At 41.1% G+C, this 19941-nt stretch overlaps 3 protein-coding genes across 3 annotated transcripts; all 3 read left to right on the top strand.

Moving 5' to 3' along the window:
* The first annotated feature begins 4998 nt into the window (after positions 1-4998).
* Positions 4999-5424, top strand: LOC108148598. The gene is made up of 2 exons (XM_017275676.2): positions 4999-5153; positions 5219-5424. The coding sequence occupies exons 1-2, from the start codon at positions 5096-5098 to the stop codon at positions 5365-5367; spliced, it is 207 nt and encodes a 68-aa protein (XP_017131165.1). The 5' UTR covers positions 4999-5095; the 3' UTR covers positions 5368-5424.
* Positions 5425-14213: 8789 nt separating this feature from the next.
* LOC108148597 lies at positions 14214-16128 on the top strand. Its single transcript, XM_017275674.2, has 3 exons — positions 14214-14650; positions 14706-15104; positions 15499-16128. Exons 1-3 carry the CDS (start codon positions 14608-14610, stop codon positions 16119-16121), a joined length of 1065 nt encoding a protein of 354 aa, XP_017131163.1. The 5' UTR covers positions 14214-14607; the 3' UTR covers positions 16122-16128.
* Positions 16129-18077: 1949 nt separating this feature from the next.
* Positions 18078-19750, top strand: LOC108148459. Its single transcript, XM_017275491.2, has 3 exons — positions 18078-18151; positions 18689-19081; positions 19140-19750. The coding sequence occupies exons 1-3, from the start codon at positions 18103-18105 to the stop codon at positions 19748-19750; spliced, it is 1053 nt and encodes a 350-aa protein (XP_017130980.1). The 5' UTR covers positions 18078-18102.
* Positions 19751-19941: the final 191 nt, after the last annotated feature.

Below are 19941 nucleotides of genomic sequence, written 5' to 3'. Positions count from 1 at the left end.
CCCACTGCTCAGCAGACACCGGGCAGAGTAGTCTCGGGAGCCCTTGCAGCGATATGCATTCATTATTTATAAGCAAAATATCATAAAACTTAACAAGCGGATATATTGTAGAACAGCCAGCGGGTGACGCTGCTATTCGGGATTACTCCTAAGCATTTTGTCACGTGTCCGGAATGAAATCAGTTCAGCTGTAGTTGCATCGGGCAAGATGGATGTTTAGCAACAGCTGTAACTACAAGGGGAGCATCTGCGCTTGGCCCACGGGCTTTGGTGAACTAATAAACTACATAGTTTACGCATTAGGTCCTGGCATAATTTCCCAGTAAAACGCTCGAAAGCAAACCACGGAGTGGTCGAGGCAAAAGGCAACTGAACTGTCGTTGTCCTAGGAATTGAAAAACGACAGGACATGCAACCAACCACCGAACCAACACGAAGCTCAGAGAAATTATAATCTACGGAGAGAGAAAGAGAGAGCTTTTGCCTGTTCTAAACCAGCTAAGAGAAAGTACCAACCCCTAAGAGTTTACTTTTACGATATTCGGAACTAAGGATAATGGGGTAGTCTCCCTCTAAAGTGCTTCCTTATGCATGTAAAACGTAAAACCGAAATTGTTATTTGTGCAGTCCGCTTGTTTAGGGTACATGCAACAGCAATTGCAACAGCAATTGCAACAACAGCAATTGCAACAACAGCAATGCTAAACACGACTGCGAATTGTTGAACAGACCTCGCAATTTCCATTTAACCAGCCAAGTTTTGAATTAACCAAACGCTTCAGCTAATTGACTAGACAGCCAAACTGCAGTTGTACCTGTTTTCTTTTTGAAAGGGGTATATTACCCTCCTCCCCTACCCTTACCTTAGCTAATTAGCTGGAAAAACAGCAAAGGGGCGTGCCGCGGTGGGGCATATAAATGACGACCCAATCAACCCAAATAAAATTACACCTATCGAGAGTTCGTAATGGATTGCATTGCAAATTTGAGGTGTTCTGCTGCCAATTTTAAAATGATTTATGCACACGCACTGTGCACCCCTTGCGTATGCGTATTCTATTTTGGAAACACAGAACATCTCCAACCGCCCCCACAAGTTAATTAATGTGCGGTCAACATAGGTTTTTGTGGCTTCCAGCTGCTGGAGGATCCAAACGCCCACACAGCCTGATGATATTTATGCTATGTTGCCATGTGTTTTGCATTATTGTGGCCGAACGTGGTTGTTAAGGAGCAAAAGGAAGTGTCTGTGGGCAGTGCATATCATTTAATAGGAATTTTAATGCAGACGCTCGGCACGGAGTGCACAGCATTCCAGCAGGAAATTAAATTCCAGGCCCCATTACATGATGAATTTATGTTGTGTGGTTAAATTAAATAAGACATTAAGTGCTGCATTATGACCGAGCTGAGTGCATTCTGTTCCATCTGGTTGGGCTGGCAAACAGTTTGGCCAAGAAGTAAGACCAGCCCGGCTAAGCCAAATAACTTGCCAACGCAAATAAGCAACTGCCAGTCCAGGCTCTTCAATTTTAATTAGCATTCCAGTTGGCCAAGAAGGCGAAGGCGAATGTGAAGGCCTTCTTATACCACTACCACCACTCACTAACGTCCAACGCCAGGTAATTAACAATAACAACTACGACACTCTTGTGATAAAGCCGCCAACCGAAAACATGACAGAACAACAAGTCGAGCCGAGCCGAGCCGAGCCGCCAAGCTTATTTGCTTGGCAATGGTCAGTAGCAGCAGTTGAATTAGCACCAAGTTTTAGTCCTTGGGCCCGGGTGGCTAATTAAAATGTATTGCTTTGTTGTTTTGTTTTGAATACAGTCACAGTCCGGTGGGATAAATTAAGCTGGCATGCTTTTAAAGACTTTAGTCGTCGTGGGGTGGCATCCACAACACCATTATTCAAGGAGTACGATGTTGGGAAAAAGTTCTCTGGCAGCGCTAACGATCTGCCAATGTCGAGATGATGCTGGAGCTCAAACTGAAACTGATGCGAAATCGAGCCGAACTGAACCGAGTTGAGCTAAGCTGCGACCATGCACCATTAACGATAACATCATCAAAGAAAATCCTTTACGACCATGTGTCACGTCAAAACGCAGCCACCCACTCGCTATTCCAAAGGACGTATACACACACTCGCATTCACATCCTTGCAGGGTGAAGGAGTAGCGCAATAGAAGCCTACGCTTCCTGTCACAGGACAAAACGCACAGCAGCAAATTGGCAGCAACGACAGCAATTGCTACAAAGGGACGACCACCACCCGAGTACACCCGTATCCGAGTGTATCCGTGTATCCAGTATCCCCAGTATCCCTCGTATCCCCTTGTATCCCTCGAATCCCTATATCCTGGGTTCCGAACATCCTTCGGCACCGGAGACGCACGTCGCCAAAGCTCAACTGCACACACATCAAAAATAAACCATCAACCAGGCCAAGGCTGGCAAAAACCGACAACAAAAAACGACGACATATCAACATTAGTCAATGTCGTGTAAGGGAGTACCCAAGTCTAGGCCCTCATATCTCCCTTCCCGTATACGCGGTAATCGGTGAAGTAAAGGGTATATTGTATTCGTGCTTATTTAGATTTAGGAAAGGACTCTAAAAAGTTTAAGATTTTATTATATCTAGATATGTTTTGCAGATCCCTGTGATGCCAAAGCGTTTTTATATAATAGTGAAATGAGTTTTAATCATGAATATCATAAATCATTGCCTAAATATATTTACAGTTTTATAATTTACCAAATTTGTTTATTGGGTATTTTTCATTCGTTTCCTTATAGCATTTTCCCTTTTTCTCCGTATTCTTTTTTTTGGTTTGGTACTCTGCAGCTGTTTTGAATAATCGAGCTTCGCTTTGTTTGTGGATTTTGTAAAGTATGAAAAATATGCGTGTCTTACTTTAAGCCGCGCCAGAGGCCTAATGAAGTGTTCACAACCCGAAGGGCTGGTACACCGCCCACAGGGGCCAATAATTAAAACGTGTCGGGCAATTCCGCTCAATTTACACGCCTCTTCAATTTATTTTTTTGCTGCCACACAAGGAGGCACATCGTTATGGCACTCCTGTCATCCCCATCCCCATTCAAATTGCTCGAGTGGCCGAACTGAAGATGAAGCTGAAGCTGAAGCTGAAGCTGCATTTGCACGAGCTTGTCGTTTATCAGTGGTTCTGCTCTTGAATTTCAATGCAGCTTATGAAATTTGCCGTACTTTGCATAAAAGCAAATCGAAACATTTTCAGCGCCGTGCTTATGTGTGTTCTTGCCGATGTTTGCATAGCCGTGGAAATTCAGCAACGGCGTGAGCGGCACGCACGTGGCGTATTCTATATTGGCAGGCAATGGATTGAAAGAAGACGCTCCAGTTGCATCGGCAATGGCAACTGCAGCTCCTCTTATATTGACTTGCACTTTGAAGCTTTTTGCGGCATTGCGTGGCGCATTCGAAATGCCTGCAAGACAATTCGCCAAAATGAAGCGTCAGCGTCAGTGGCCGGAAAAAAAGGGTGCAAAAAACCAGTTTCATTCGCGGTTCCGTCATTGAGCGGATTTTATTTTCGGATTTTGTTCTGTTTTTGCAACCGATTGTGGGCTGCTTGTAAACCTAAAGTTTACACTTTGACAATATATACTGCTCCACATATACACTGCTCCACAAATAGGCAAAAAAATAATTACTTTATAAGTATACAAAATTAATCAATATAAGCCGTATCATGCGTTTATTTACCTTTTTCTGTAATCGATATTTATTAACTACCTTGTTGTATTTTTAATTGTTGTATTTATGTTGAACTGTCAAAGCTATTTACTTTTTTACAAATTTAATGAAACTTTCTAAATATTTTAATTGCAAAATGAAAAGAAATCATTACAGTTCAGTCTACAGATTATAAATAAACCGCATTATGAGTCTAATGTTATTTGATTAATAATAAGATTAAACATATTTATAAATATTCATAGTTGTAAATCAGTTCAACCCTCATTAACTAAAAGCACCGATAATATTTGACAGCTAATTTAATGTGAGTCAAATTCTCTGTTCTTTCTTTTACTGCCTACTTTTGCTTTTCGAAACGCAACGTTGGCCTGCAATCGCTTATTAAGGAACCCAAAGACCAAGCGGCGTATGCGTAATTTAGACATGGGGAGTCAGGACAGCAGAATGTGACACGTAACAGGTGATTTGACCTAGCCAAGCAAACGCAGACAATGGCAGAAAAACCGATAACGATAAGTTATCCCAAGATCTTTTGACATGAGCAAACAAATAAAGAAGAAAGCACACGCAACAGCCAAAGGAGCAAATGCGATAGAAATGCAGAGGAAAAAAACGTGGAAAAATACAAAGTGCTGTCATTCATTGTGTGTTGTGCTGTGCTATTTGCCAAGGCAAGAGAAGGCAAAGCAGGTCGAGACAAGGCAGTCCCACTGACATTCTCCTGTCCTTTCCTCCACTTTCCACTTTCTACATTCCCGTGCTTTTTGTTTTCCTTTACCGCCCCCCAGCAAGGACATATGTGTGTGTATTTGTGGGTGTCCAAGTCCAAGTCTTTGTGCGTGTGACGTTTTATCTCTGTCACTAAATTGACACTTTAGTTAATGGATTTTGTGTGTGTGAGTGTGCTATTTGTGGCGCTTACTTTTTATCTGTGCGCCTTGGATTTGCCACTTTTGCTCCTTAACATATCAGAGTATCACCAAGCAACACCAGCAAACAACTCAGACACAGGACACGCACTTGCCCGAATCAACGTTTTATTTCCATCCAACGCAAGTGTAAGTACTTTGAATAATAAGAATGCTCTTTTTGATGGATGCGCAACAAATCTCTTTAGATTTATCAGCGGAACGATGACAACACTGCGTATGGGTGTTATTCGCCATCCCCCCAAGGCCTCTCATGATCCCCACAACAATTGTGGGGGATTACTCACGTGCTTGTTTGTATCAATACACACGATTTGTTACGACTTACGTGTCACTCTCAACACATCTGTATATATTCGTAGTGTTAAAATCTTTATACATTTGTAAAGTTTGTGTGCCTGGATTTCGGTTAAACAAAATGCCTCGTCAAGTACCACAACGCTATGGAATTGACCCACCCAAGCAGTCATGCCTTTGTAAGTCCCTTCCCCTAAACTGTTTTACTAAGCCAAAAAATGCACGCATTAATTACCGCCCGCAGGCAAGTCGAAATTGGATCAGCCTGTTGAACAGAAGAACCCATTGCAATTCCTTGAGCGCCAGAGTGATGCGAAACTGGTCGTGCATTGGACTCGCGCCGAAGGACAAACCGGAACCCTTTCACCCATTAAATTGTTGCCTCCTTGGTAGTGCTGACGAGCCAAAATTGTAACAATCATCAATAAAATTAATTGATAGTTAAATATAGATCACGAGATTTAAAATAACTTTTTATACTAAGAGAAGCTACAAAAATAACCAAAGTATATATCTCAAGGTATGCAACACTATACTTTGAGACCGGAAGCCTAATGGAATACTTACAAATTATGAATTTCTTATAATTTCATAAAATAACTTCTATATAAGTAATGTATTTACATTTTTTTATACACAAAGAAAAAAACGTCAATTGAGCTGTCCGAAAATATCAAAATATGTTTGCAATTTGTTTTAGTCTTTAAAATTATCCAATTCTAAGCCAATAAGTCTAAATAGGAAGAATTTTCTAGCTCTAGATGAAAGAAAAGCTGTTTATACTTGCCATCTAAAAATGCAATATTTTCCTCTGAAGTTCCACAACAAACTTTTCAAAATTATCGTATAGCACCCTCAACTAAATGGGTTTTATGTCTGAAATGTTAAGCTCTTTTGGCAAAGTTTATTATGCGTATTTGCAAAAAGGATGATATAGAAACCAAGGACACACTTTCAGCTTGCCGAGAATGCGTTGAGTTTAAAAGTAAAATAAAATAAAACATTTAATGCCCTCGGCTTATGTGCTGGATTTCGATTCGACCTGGACCGCGTGCGATAAATACACATGTGTATATCAGTCACAGAGTGTCAAGTTTTAAATCGGCTTTCTGGTCGGCCAGCAGCTTCAATTTGACGCAAATAATTTATATGTGATTTGGTCGCATTGCGGCGGCTTGTCAGGGCTCTGTGGCACCGTTGTTTCAGGGGCAGGGATTTGTAAGTTCTGTTGACAAAATAAGCAAAATAATAAATTACAAAAGTTGTGGCACGCGCTTCCGCCGGGATTTGGTTAATCGAATATGCACACAAAGGCGATATGGCCCCCTCCAATCACTTTTCCCAAACCGACCCATCATCATCATCATCATCGTATGCAGGCCCTTGACACATTAATTGGCCAAGTGCACGCCAAAGTTGATGGGGGCTGGGGCTCCATTTTCCAGTTTCAAATAAATACTATATATGGCCATGTGCTTGATGCAGCCACCAGGTGTGTTGAGCACTGGCCAAAGCCGAAGTGGTTAACTTTCCTCTGAATGTGGCAGCACATGCAAGTTGCGACATTTCCACCCACCACTTGCCCAACTGGGCGCGAACTTGGCCCAGCTAACTTTTCCTATTCGGTTGTGGATCGCTTTAAAGCAACGCTATTTATGCCACTGCCAGACTTACCGCTCACACTTTGAAAAAATAGTTTTAAGTTTAAATGAAGAAGATACTATGTCGTCAAAGTTATGAGTAGTTTTTATTCGACATTATTTAAAGACACTTTTAAAAATAAAAGAAGAAATCGAAAATATCCAAGTAAAAGTTTACTAGCTATTGACATACAAAATATATAAAATCATGAAATGATCATAAGTTCTAATATTTAGAACAGTAATTCTTTTTGCGAGTGCATAAGGCTGACCCTTGGTGACCGGGTGCTCATTATGTACCCATTGCCGAGGATACAGGTGAGTAACCGTATCCGCGCTAAGTGGCTCCTGCATTGGGAATGGAAACTGAATGAATGGCCGCTTGAAATGCCTTGAAGCCCAAAGGATTAAATGCTCGCTGCACACACAAAGGCGGCGGACTGCCACCGCATTGTGAAAACAACTCATTTATCATAAGCGCGCTGCAGTGGTATGAAGGGGGTGGGCATTGAGAGGGGGAGGGGGAAGGGGGAGCGAACTGAGGCTTACGACAAAAGTAACTGACAACTGCAGATGAAATGTTGAAAGCGCGAACTGAACACACAGCGCAACAATTAATTGTCTCCGCATTCATTTGCCCTTCGCCAAGATGCCAGATGGTTTTTTATAAGGGGAGGCACAGTTGGGGGAGGGGTATCTGGGGTCAGGGGTCAAGGGGGCAAGGTGGGCAGTCGCTTGGTCACGGTTGCGACTGCTTGCCAGCCCCGGCACGCAATAATCGCCCGGCATTTGCCCTTAATTAATGGTTGAGCGCAAAGTAATAAACGATATTTAAACCGAAATTGCTTTGTTTTTTCTCTGCTCTGCTTTTGTAATTGAAAACAGACAGAGTTCATATTTTATGCGGCTGTCATAAAACTTTAACAACTATTTTTGCCAAAACAAATAAAAAGAGCACCCATTTTAATTAACTCAAAAGCTTGAGCATGCGATAAAAGCATTGACCAATAATTACTTTCCTTTAATTAAAATATTTATTATTAAATTAGATATATGAGGAAGAAGAAAAAAAAGCAATGGCTGTGGAGCAAGGTGTAAGAAGCACTAGATTCAGGAAAGATAAATTATTTTAATGATGACAGACGAGGACTCAGGAACCTGTGCGTGCCAGGACAAAAGCCAAGAAAATCCGGGCCAAGGATGGGCCACAGGTAGCCACTAATATTAGCCACATGTGAAGAAATCGGTGCATAAAGTAAATACACAGCCAACAAAATTTCACCAACCATTTGTACTTTCCATGATAATTGGGTTCTACTGAGTAAAAGTCCCATACAAACTTGTGTTCCATCACCTAAAAGTTTTGCATTATAACTAGGAATTCTGATGCAACCAAGGTGACATTTATCATGAAACCCGTAAAATTTAAATTATATTTATTTCAACAACTCTATAAAAAAAACATTCATTATAGTTTGAACCCCTGATTTTATGCAAATTTCTCCGATATTTAAGTGCCCATGAAAATTTGATTTTTTACAAATAGTTTTAGTTTTTCTTAAAATCTAAAGTCCTCTGTACCTATAAGTTTCGGGTATGCATAAAGATATATAATTGAATATCTTATTTTCTTCATAAAAATTACAAATTTTGGGTTATTATATACTACTTTTTTTTTTAAATATTAATAACGTCATGGCAACCTACAGCCAGTCTTGATAAATGTCTGTTCTGAGTGGTACATTTAGAAGTATTAAAAAATATATATTCAATATTTCTATGAATAAATTCTCTATAATTTTAAAAACCCAATGAAAACTGTCTTTACTGCAGTAAACCATCAATCAATCGTCCAATGCCGCACCGCTTCGTTAAGGGCCGGATTCCAACTCCCTTTGATTCGCCGCAACATGACCAATCACTTTCAACAGACGCAGCGATCTAATTAATTTGTTGCAAACTAATTTATTAATTAGCATGTCAGTGTCAGAGATTTTCGGCCACGGCTTATCATTAAACAAAGGAAAAGCCACGCAGCAGATGGATGGCATTGGTTTGGGATTGGGGTGGCGGCGGTGGCAAATAAATAGGCAATTAATCTGGCTCAGCTGTCGACAGGTGGGTCCGCGAGAATAACCTGCATAGGAAACTGCTGTTTCGCCGGACTCGGACATCGAGGAAGAAAAGAGCAGGTAAACCAAACTGGCTGAATGGAGGACAGCCAGCGGGAAATTGAACGAGCAATTATTTATTAATTTAACAGACACGCAATGCACATGGAGTTATCTCGATGCGATTCCTGACATCCGCTGTGATATCGAGCAATTCGAATTTTTGCATCGCTGCAGTCGAATGTCAGCCAAGGATGCAGATGCAGTTGCAGATGTGAATGTAAATGTGATTGTGAATGTGAATGTGAAAGCAGTTGCTGTTGCAGTGCGTGTGTGCCCATTAAGCATTTATGATGCTCATGTCAGCGTTGGAGTTCCAGGCAGCTCCAGGCAGGATTCGCAGGACTCGCAGGACTCGCAGGATTTGCAGAACCCATTGTTGCACTGATTTCCCTGGCGACCTGCGCTGCACCGGACTTTCAGGATGGGCTGCTTTAATTCAACAGCCTGGCTTAAGAATCATAAGAAAATTAATCAATTGACCTGATAATTTCCATTTAATTGGACAGCTCTCAACGAAATCAAGTGATTTTTGACAGCAGATTAATTTTAAAGACATCAGCTCTTGACGGCCAATAAAGTGATAATCAAAAATCTCTATTTTCAAGAGTTTAATAAAAATGAACTCTGGGTTTGCACCACCTGAAAGGCTTTAAATCAACATTATCGATTTTCCTGGTAAATTGCATTTAGTTGGGCAATTCTCAACAAAATCAAATGATTTTTGAAAGTCATATTGGCCAAAAGTATCTGTTTTTAAGAATTTCATGGGTTTTTGGGTCTTTATTATCTGCTTTGATGATGAAAAGTAACATCTTCTTCAAAATCAATTGCCCTGATAAGTGGAATTGAATTTGGCAGTATCCAACAAAATCAAGTGATTTTTGACAGTAATTTTGAACATACTCATTTAAAAGACATTTGCTTTTGAGAACCTATAAAGAGATATTCAATTTTTTTCTATTTATAAGTTGAATTTTATTGAGCAGCTCTTGATAATCACGAGATTTTCGGATCTCGGTTTTTGGCTTGGCCTTCATAAAACGCTTTAGTTTAACATCCGTCTTCAAAATTATTGGAAAACAAATAATAAATTACCCAAATAAGTTGCATTTAATTGGGCAACTCTCGAAGCAATCAAGTGATTTTTGACAGATTGACTTAGAAGACATCTGCACTTGACAACCAATAAAACGTTAATTAAAAGTCCCTGCTCTAAAGAATTTAATAAAAACCAACTCTTGGGTTTTTGGAGCTCGGTTTTTCGGCTTTGGCCTTCCTTACATCGCCTGAAAGGCTTGGCATTTTGGCTAGGTTTTAGCAAATTGCAGGGAGGCATTTTCCCCAACCAGAAACGAAACCGAAATGAAAACTAAAACTAAAACGTCGCATTTCGCACTCACATCTGCAGAGCTGAGCTGCATTCGAGTCTGGGTCAGCAATGTGCGAGTGTGCAATGTGTTGGCCTGCCCAAGTTTCTGGCAAGTGAAAACGAAAGCCCTTATCCTTAGTGTCTGTGTGTATATGGTGTGCATGGTGTGTGCATGGTGCACATGCACATGGTGGTGTGCAGCGGAAGTGGGTAAATAGTGCAGGGAGGAAATGTATAAATAAATATTTGCAAATGAAAATGAACAAGGAAATGGAAATGGAAGCGCCATGTGGCAGCGACAAGCGCTAAATCGTTTTATATACTAGCATGTGTCCGAAACGATAATAAATGCGGCTGTTTGGCCACACAACAATTTGCAGCAACCCTGATCCCGAAATACCTCAAAGAAAATTCTTGGAAAATTTGTGCATTGTTCTAATGCTGAATAGTGGGGCAAGAAAGCCATTCCTTTTTTTACAAAAAGGTCGAACTAATTTTTTCCAGGTTTCTAAGCGCTTGAAATCAAATTTAAATTTTTAACATATTTTTTCTAAGGCTGAGAATAAATATTAAATCAATATATAGGTTATCATTGCTAAGTACAATTTAAAAATTTTAAAATACTTTCAGATTGATTTCCCTTAAATAATAAAACAAAAATTCTTTAATTCTTCATCAGCTTTTCTCAAATATAGACCAAAAAGGTTTCTTCCTCTGGGACTGAAACCATTGATTAAAGAACAAAGTCTGAACCAATATCATGATTAAAAATTTAATACCCCACTTTAATGCCAAAGATTATCGCCAGTGAATCAAATTAATTCGAGTGCGGAAAATGAAGATAAAAAAAGGAGCAAAATATGTAAAGGCAAAAATGCTAACCAACTGAATTATTTTCAAATCATTCTAGGCAAAAGCAATTTGCATCTCAATTGGTGCTCAAAAATCGAGGGGCGACGGGTGGGATTGGTCGGTGCAGATGGGAGATGGGTGGAAAAATGCTGCCACAAAGCGGCAATCAGTAACAGTTATAGCGGAAAATAGCTATAATATGTATAGAGCTGATATGAATATCTAGCCCAAAACAGGCAGAAAATTGCAAAAGTGCTTAGAAAAGAATTCAGAGAAAAGGGCGGCGGAGCTGCACACATGACTGAAATTAAAATAGCAACAGCAACTGCCGAGTTTCGAGAAGATGAGGATATTTTTGGGGCGGAGGGTGGGTGGGGCTCAGCAAGGAGGACAGCACGGCAACCACACAAAAGCAATTTCGATCAGGCGCAAAGATAAGGAGCGGATTCGAGCAGAGAGGGCCAACGCAGCACATCAGTTACAAAATGTAGGCTACCTCTCCCCTTTGGGAAACCCAGGACCAGGAAAACCCTGGAAAACCGACACCCACACCTCAACAAAGGACCTCTGAAAGCGGAGCAGATAAAGACGAGCCGAAAAAACGAACAAGAATGAAGGGCTGTGAAGCACACACAAGGATGCGCTGGAGGATTCGTGGTTTAGGCCTCGTTTTGCGCTTTCTTTTTTCTTCCCTCTTTTTTTATTCGTGCGGCTGCTGTAGGTGCGCTAAAATTATGCAAATCATCGTAATACTTTGCCGGCGAAAGCAAAGCGGAAGGAAATTGTGTAAAAGCAGCAAGCCTTGTCTGTCTGACTGTCTTTCTGCTACTTTCTGCTACATTCTGCTACTGGCAGGCAGAGGCAGCCTTTTTGGCAGGCTACAAAGCAAATAATTGCCCCAGAAATTGGGGCCATGCAAACTGTAATGTAATGGAGCCGTTTCGCTTTGAACGTCGTCGCATGTGTAGTCCTAATGATGATATTTCCCAAAAAAAACAAAATAAAAACTGAAAAGAACTGAATCAAATAAAGCGCCTGGCCTGGCGGCGTGGAAAACAGTAAAATGAAGTGAAATACTTGGCAAGTGTTTGCTCAAGCGATGGCAGTCAATGGAGAAAAGCTTAAAGACTCTGCTGGCCATAAAAGAGTTTAAGCTGCCGCGCACTGGAGCATAAAGTGCAGACCCCTCATCCAGCTCCCTGCGAGAATTCAGCATCCTTGGTTGTTCGCTTCCTGTGGCCGGGGCGAAAAATTTAATAAACGTCAAGCTGAGAGGCAAAAGAACGACGGACCAAACATTGCACCTGCCGTTGACCGCATTCGGGAATGTTAGCGAAAAGGTGGCACTCCGAAATGCATACTTGTATAACCACGACGTATACGTATTGTCCATACGGGTCGGTGCAAAGATATGTAATATAACGTATACGACCCGTGACACATTTTGGAGACAAGCAAATGCCGGACTGACATCAGTTGATCCCTGATATCAGGAAACTTCATAAGTCTCCCCCGAGATTGCCCCGTCTAAGACCCATCTCTGATTTATGGTCCTTAACTTGCTTAATGCGCCATCGCTCATATGTCCTTGCCGCCTTATAATTGCACTTCTAAACATGGACCATTTATAAATCTAAGACTTGCTAAACTTTTCCCATTTCCCCGATAATTTCGCGCAACATTAACAGGCTTATTAATCGTTGCCCGCACGCAGGCAGAAACATCAAGCACGTCTCTTGATTATGACTGTGATCCTGAAGTGTGCACTGATATAAAAAAAATATAGTTAATTTAAGAAGTTCTTACTCAGTTCAAAGCGCAAACAAATTTTAATTTTTACATTTTTCGCATTGTGTGAAATTTTTTTGTTTCTATATTTAAGTACACTATTTTAGAAAAAGATTTTATTATCTGATCTAAATCCAATATTTTACACACTATTTAAAATCTTTTAATATTTATGATTGGTGGCTTTTAGTTATATGAAATCATTACATTTGTGCTTTCATATGTAAGCTTACGATTTTGGAAATTGATTTCAATAATAATCTTATTTTAAAGTATATAAGTCATATATATTCACATTAATTTTAGTATATCATAAAATCATGAATTTTAATATGCATAGTATTTAATATGATAATTTCATATATTATTTATATATATAACACGACAGTATGTCTTCAATAGCAAGGTATTTATTATTACCATTCCATTTTTTGTATCAGTGTAGTTGGCGTGAAATTGTCAAAATGTTTGGCCAGCCACACACACACATTTCCGCACAACCACATTCATGCGGAGCTTAGGAATTTTATTGGTCCCCCTTGGCGGGCGAATGAGGCATACCTTTTTTGAATAGCGCGACACATTAACTTAATAATTTAGTGGGTGTCGAGTGGGCTGTTATAAATATTTATAAGCGGTGCGATGGGCGTGACTTGAGTGGGCCGTCGATGGCAGCCCTAGATCTGCTGCTAAGAGCTACTCCAAATCCAAACTATCTCAGCTTCTCCGGCTCCTCAGGCTCAATTGCGCGTAAAAGTCAAATGTCTCCGCCTTTTGCCCAAAAAGCTTTTCCTGGGCACTTGCCACTTTCCACATGCCACTTGGCACACACGCAGATTCCAATACACATACACATGCAAAGTTAGCACGTTTTGGCATACACATAGCTCTCTAAGTCGGCGTTATATATGCGCATGTATTAGTTTTGGCCGTGCAATGCCGTACAAACGGTAAAGCTTACAGTCGTTAAGGGATTTAGCAGGCAAATATAAATTTATGAAATATTCGTATATTCGACTGGAGAACAACGAGTTGTTCGGGAGATTGCTATTGCACCTTTTCGCAAACAGAAAACCAGAAAGCCAGAAAGTTTTGGCCATGTTATATAGCTGTATAGCTACACGGCAACAAATACAATCTGCAGCCACAGCACGACTTGTTGTTGGTCACTGGACATGGACATGGGACAAAATCAATGCTAAACCAAACCGAACTAATGTTATTTGTGGAACAAACAACGATAATGAAATCATGGGGTGCTGGGCAAATCGAAAGTGATTCGCTTCGGCTCTGGTCAGGTTTTGGCATCGGGCCAATAACTAATTTCATTTACTCTGCCAAGCACATTTGCAATCGGATGGCATCATATGCACACAAAAGTTGACATTATCCACATGAGGTCGGGGCATGTTACCTGACTGTGAATCTTCTAGAAGCAATTAAGCCAAAGCAAGCTGATAATACAGGGCAGATTTTAAATCAGCTTTAAATTGTTGCCTTTTCATGTATATTCTGGCTTTAATCACTAGGGTTTTAAAATCACTTTAAAAGTAGTGAACAATGTAATTACTTTAACCAGGGAACTTATATCTTTGAAAATATATTGTTGCATACTTTTAAGCACCGTTTTGATAAGTATCAAAACCTACTTTTAATTTTGGGTCGCAAGTGCAACTAAATAAATAAATGTTCAACAATGAATGGCAATTATCATGAAACAGTTGTGCATACATTTTATTAAAAAGCAGGTAGCCAATTAACAAACAATATAAATAAACCTGCATGTCATCAGCTGGCGAATCTTACGGAAATGTTGAGAGTTCTGCTACCGCTGCTGGCATTTTGTTCCTTGGGTAATATAAATATTATTTTTGCCATGAAATGAGCATATAATATTTATTCTTTTAGCCAATGGCCAATGCCGATTCACCAGGCAACAGGTGGAGCAAACCACCCGCATTTTCATGCTGCGTGGCCAGAATCGTCAGCTCTCACTGAAGCGAACGGCCAGTTCGGCAGTTGGCGAGGTCCTGCAGATGTTTTGCTCTCCCCAGGACATTGTGACCTCAACCTGCCAGTCGGTACAGAGGCGTCCGGCGGCCTTCCAGCCAGCGTTGCCCATGACCTGTCGAGCTCCTCCTGCCGCCTTGACCACGCCTGTTCAAGATCGCAGCTGTCCTGCCCAAATGTACCGAGTGGGCTACAACGCGGGCAACAATCAGTTCCTGGAGCTCTATCGTGCCTGCTTCAACACGAGAGCCGCGCGGGCGGTCTTCGTGGAGCATCGGGTGTACGCCAAGCCCTTCTGTAAGTAACTTTCCGTAAAATAAAATGTATATAAATATCTTTCCAAAAAAAATTAAGCCATTCGGCCACAAGTATTTTCCTAACTTTGAGAAGAGATTAAAAAAATAATAAAATAGAGGCTTTAAAAACTAATACCAACCTTAGAGTAAATTTTTTCAAAACTTGTTCAACACTAATGAAATTGCTTTTCAATTTATATAAAAACTGTTTTTTATAAAAAAATTATAGTGTGAAAATTTTAAAAAATCTTAAACAAAAACGTTTTTTGTGGAAATCAGGAACATTTATACTTATACAAAATAAGATATTATTAACGGTCTTCAAAATACCATAATGTATAAATTATATATAGAACTTCTTATTTAATAAAGTGTTTATTTTCTAACCTACTTAGATGCCGCTCGGCCCTGCGTGCAATTCAGTGCCGATGGAGTGATCAGTCCGGTTGACGAAGCCAGTTATACAACTCGCAACATTTACTCTACCTTCCGCAGGCTCTTTGGCAATAACCAGAACTACATAGCCAACAACCGGGATGTGGTCATCAATCGTGGACATCTGGCCGCCTCGGCAGACTTTTTCTTTGGCGATCAGATGTGCGCCACCTTCAAGTATGTGAACGCAGTGCCGCAATTCAAGTCGATCAACGATGGCAACTGGGAGGCCATTGAGCGGTGGGTGCGCAATTCGGTGACCGGAAACGCATTCGTGAATGTGCGGACAGGGGCCAGGGATGTCCTCTCACTGACACCATCTGGACCCAATCCCGCGGGCCCAGGGCCCAAGAACGTCTTCCTCAGCGGCAACAAGAACCCAGTGCCATTGTGGATGTACAAGATAGTGAGGAACGCGAACAACCAGCCCACCGTGGCCTTCCTTACCCTCAACAACATATTCGCCCGTCAACGTCCAGCGGCTCCCAATTTCTGCCAACCCGTGAACTGTCCAGTTAACCTGGTCAACACAGCACAGGCCGGATATTCCTTCTGTTGCAATCCCGCTACTTTCAGACCCTAATCCGTAAAGTTTCTGCCAATTAAAAAACATTTCAACATATAAACTACTTTAAAATATTTGTAGTTTTCATTGCTACTCAAAATAAATATTTTGTAAATTTTATCTACTGGATTCTCTTCATGGGACTTCGAAAAATAAAGTTAATTGAGTATAAAAGCGTAAGCTTATACTGAATTATTCTTGCAAAAGCACACATAGTTTTTAATAAGTCGTAAAAAACTCTTTGATTTAATACCTCTTTTTGGAATAAATTCCAGCCGCTTGATTGATTAATTTTAAAATCGTACTTAAGAATAAGTAAAATTAAGTTAAATTAAAATTACGAAAGGATTAATACGTAATTCCTATGTGTGTTGTTTTATATTATGTTAAGAAATACCAATTATACTGCATTTCCCTTGCAAAACCGCATAAAACGGCACTTAAGACCAATTAAAGTCAAATTAAATATATTGTTATGTCTTCATGCCGCAAATCAATTTTCATAAATCGTAAAAGTTCGCGTGGCAGTTTAAAACGCATTGCAAACTCTTCGAATTCATGCCTCATTCGGAATGGACTCCAGCCGCTTGTTTTAATGGTCATTCAGCGGCTTCTCATAAATTCCCCCGGCAACTTGCTTGTGGTTGTGGCCCATTTAAATTCAAGCTGCGATTGTGGAGCGAAGGCGAGCGCTTTTCAATGCCTCCGATTGCGATTGCGATTGGGATTGCGAGTGCGAGTGCGAGTGCGAGTGCAATAAAGGCCATGGCAATTGCTTCGTCGGGGATTGCGCCTAAAAGTAGACATTAAATAAATTATTCAGCAGGGTATGGCTGCGTTTGCGTTGCTTTTAAATACGCACGTCTGCGAAATTGTTTTGTGCGTGTGTGTGTGTGTGTGCGTGTGCGTGTGCTGTGCGTTGTGGAAGCTGATGAATATCCATGGAGCCAAGGGGACGGAAAAATAGGGACAGTGGGAGCTCATAAAAGTGCGGAATAAATTTAGCAACCCGGACATGCGTTGAACTGGGCTCTCATAAAACCTAACAGTTGTAATTGTGCTGTAAACACGCAACTCAATGGCATTGTGAATGGGCTGCAGCCACCCAACCACCCACCACCCACATCCCATCCATGCCTATGCATCCATATCCATCCTGCACTGCGGCACAATTTAATTTATGCCCTGTTTTGTGGCCGGCTTGTTGATTTTGCTGTCTTGCCCCTTTTATTTTTATTGACCATTACGATTCAACCCGAGCAAAACAGACAGCCACGATTTGAGTCATAAATTTTATATGGCATAATTTGGTTCGCCCCTGTGAGCATGCATTAAAAGTGCCCAAATAGCGCCAAATTGCTCGTAAGCTGCGGAAATTGCGTTACGCCCTCTCCAAATCCAGTCAAAGGGAAGGCAGACAAAAGCCTAGCATTAACCATTTCGCAGCTTCTACATTCAAATGCATGGCCACTTAGACAAGGAGCAATTCAATGACCAGACAACGACTGACAGACGAATTAAACAGGGCTTTTATTTGGCTCCCGTCTTGCTCAGAGTTGTGCCTTATTCGCAAACCACAATGATCTATAGAGAACAACGGTTTAGCAGTCTAAGACAACACCTACAAAACTCCCATCTAAATACCAGTTTTATATGCCGCACTAATGCTCATCCAGGGATAAACTGTACATTTTTGCTTGTTGCTGCAAAATCAACTGCATGGTTTTGGAAAATAAATTTCATATGTGGGCAAAGTTACAGTTACAAAATGGAAAATATTTCCGTATGCAGCCGCCCATCCAGTGCCAGCACAATGCAACGTAATAAAAGCGTTTTTCGAGCATTTAAGCATGAAGAAAATGGGGAAATATGTTTACAGCCAAAAATAGTCTGTTGTCTGAAATGCACGTGCTTGGCCAGAACAATGAAGGCAGCCCAATCAAGCCGCCCTTGAAGGTATATAAGCACCAGAGGCTCAGCTCATTGATCAACAAACATCATGGAAGCTCAACAACTGCTGCTTATCGTTGCCATTGGACTGGGACTGGGTAAGAAAAAACAAACAAGGGCTCCAAAAAACTCGACTCCTGGCAATTAAAATACACAAATAAAAACGTTTACTTTAATACACGTCCTCCTAAATTTAGTAATGAGAAAGCACTGTATAATGGAGCGAATAAGAGGTATACAATTTAAATATTTGCTGGAAATAATATGGATTTTAACATATAACATTTTAAAATGAGTCCCTTAAATGTTTAGAGCATATCCCTACTAAATTTTGCCAAAGATTTTAATAGTAAAAGTCATATTTGCGTAATTTACTTGCTTCTTATTTTAAATGGATTTTAACTTTACTCTTCCAATCGAATTTATGTGCAATTTTTATACGAATTGGGTTAAATGAGATTTCTAAAATACCAAGGAATAGTTTTAAGAAAACCTTTTTAACTGCAGCTAATAAAATGATTGCATTTTAAAATCTATGTAAGAAAAGTTTAAATTGCTTACTTATTAGGATTTGAAATTTAGAAGCACATCCATTGGTGTTAAATATTGCTGACTAATTATCCTCGTGCTTTCAGTGCTCCTGTCGCAGGCGGACTGCCCGCTGTCCAGGGCCATGATCGAGGGCACCAATCGGATATTCACCAACCGCAATGCTGCCGGCCAATACGAGCTGAAGCGACTCCAGAGAGTCCGCACCAGCGAGGTGCTCCACATGTTCTGCACTGCGACGGACATTGTCCAGACGACCTGCCAGCAGAATACCAACTTCAGTCGACCTCTGCCGCTGCGCTGCCAAAGACCCATTGCTGCCTCGGCCACGGTGGTCACCGATGCCTCCTGTCCGGCCACCATGTACTCCGTGGGCTACACCATCAACAATCGCCATCTGGAGCTGTACCGCGCCTGCTACCAAGGCTCTGCTGTCCGGGCCCGGTTCACTACCCATTCGGTGTACCACAAGACCTTCTGTGAGTCCACTAAAAAGTCTTGTTTGTACTTTATTTACTGAGTAATAATTCTTTACAGTCCCGCAACGTCCTTGCTCCGATTTCACCAGAGATGGCGTCATCAGCGATACGGATGCCCAAAGTTTCCTACCCCGCACAATTTTCCGGGCATTCCGCACCATTTTTGGCAACAACCAGCGGTACATTCCCAACGAACGGGATACGGTAATCAATCGTGGACATCTGACCCCGTCGGCAGACTATCTCTATGGGGACCAGATGTGCGCCACCTTCAAGTACATTAACGTGGCGCCCATGTGGAAGAGCATCAACGATCGCAACTGGCAGACGATCGAAAGGTGGGTGCGAACCCGCATTAGTGCCGGCGGATCGCTGAGGATCAAGACCGGAACCAATGGCGATCTTACACTGCCCGACAACCGAAATCGCCAGCGTCGCATTATTCTGGGTGCCGGCACCAAGAACGTCATGCCCATGTGGCTCTATAAGGTGGTGCGCACATCCGCCAATGCACCGCACAGCGTGTTCGTCACCCTCAACAACATTTATGCAACTGCCCGACCCGCTGCCCCCGCATTCTGCACCAGTATTCCCTGCCCCATGACCCTTGAGAATGTGGCAGCCGCCGGACACACCTACTGCTGCAATGCCACCACCTTTACCCTTTAAACACAAAATTGATTGGAAAAATTATTAAAAAAAAACAACAACCAAAAAAAATATGGTTTGAAACTTATTACAGACACTTGGAGATGGGTTCCGAAAAATTTGAAAGCAGCAAATACTTGGCTTTTAAGAAATAATTTTATTTTATTTTGAGTTTTTTCTTAATTTATTACGTAGGGTTATATTTATAAGCA

This window comes from Drosophila elegans, unplaced genomic scaffold, assembly GCF_018152505.1.
Source record: "Drosophila elegans isolate 14027-0461.03 unplaced genomic scaffold, ASM1815250v1 contig_476, whole genome shotgun sequence".
In the NCBI taxonomy this organism is placed as follows: domain Eukaryota; kingdom Metazoa; phylum Arthropoda; class Insecta; order Diptera; family Drosophilidae; genus Drosophila; species Drosophila elegans.
This window is presented reverse-complemented; position numbering and strand designations above follow the sequence as displayed.

Bases quoted from the DNA above. Each gene is read 5' to 3' on its own strand.
- LOC108148597 (XM_017275674.2), top strand. From the start codon at position 14,608: ATGTTGAGAGTTCTGCTACCGCTGCTGGCATTTTGTTCCTTGG. The intron at 14,651-14,705 runs GTAATATAAATA...TTATTCTTTTAG, and splicing joins GCTGGCATTTTGTTCCTTGG to CCAATGGCCAATGCCGATTC. The intron at 15,105-15,498 runs GTAAGTAACTTT...TAACCTACTTAG, and splicing joins GGTGTACGCCAAGCCCTTCT to ATGCCGCTCGGCCCTGCGTG.
- LOC108148459 (XM_017275491.2), top strand. From the start codon at position 18,103: ATGGAAGCTCAACAACTGCTGCTTATCGTTGCCATTGGACTGGGACTG. The intron at 18,152-18,688 runs GTAAGAAAAAAC...TCGTGCTTTCAG, and splicing joins TGCCATTGGACTGGGACTGG to TGCTCCTGTCGCAGGCGGAC. The intron at 19,082-19,139 runs GTGAGTCCACTA...AATTCTTTACAG, and splicing joins GGTGTACCACAAGACCTTCT to TCCCGCAACGTCCTTGCTCC.
- LOC108148598 (XM_017275676.2), top strand. From the start codon at position 5,096: ATGCCTCGTCAAGTACCACAACGCTATGGAATTGACCCACCCAAGCAG. The intron at 5,154-5,218 runs GTAAGTCCCTTC...TACCGCCCGCAG, and splicing joins ACCCAAGCAGTCATGCCTTT to GCAAGTCGAAATTGGATCAG.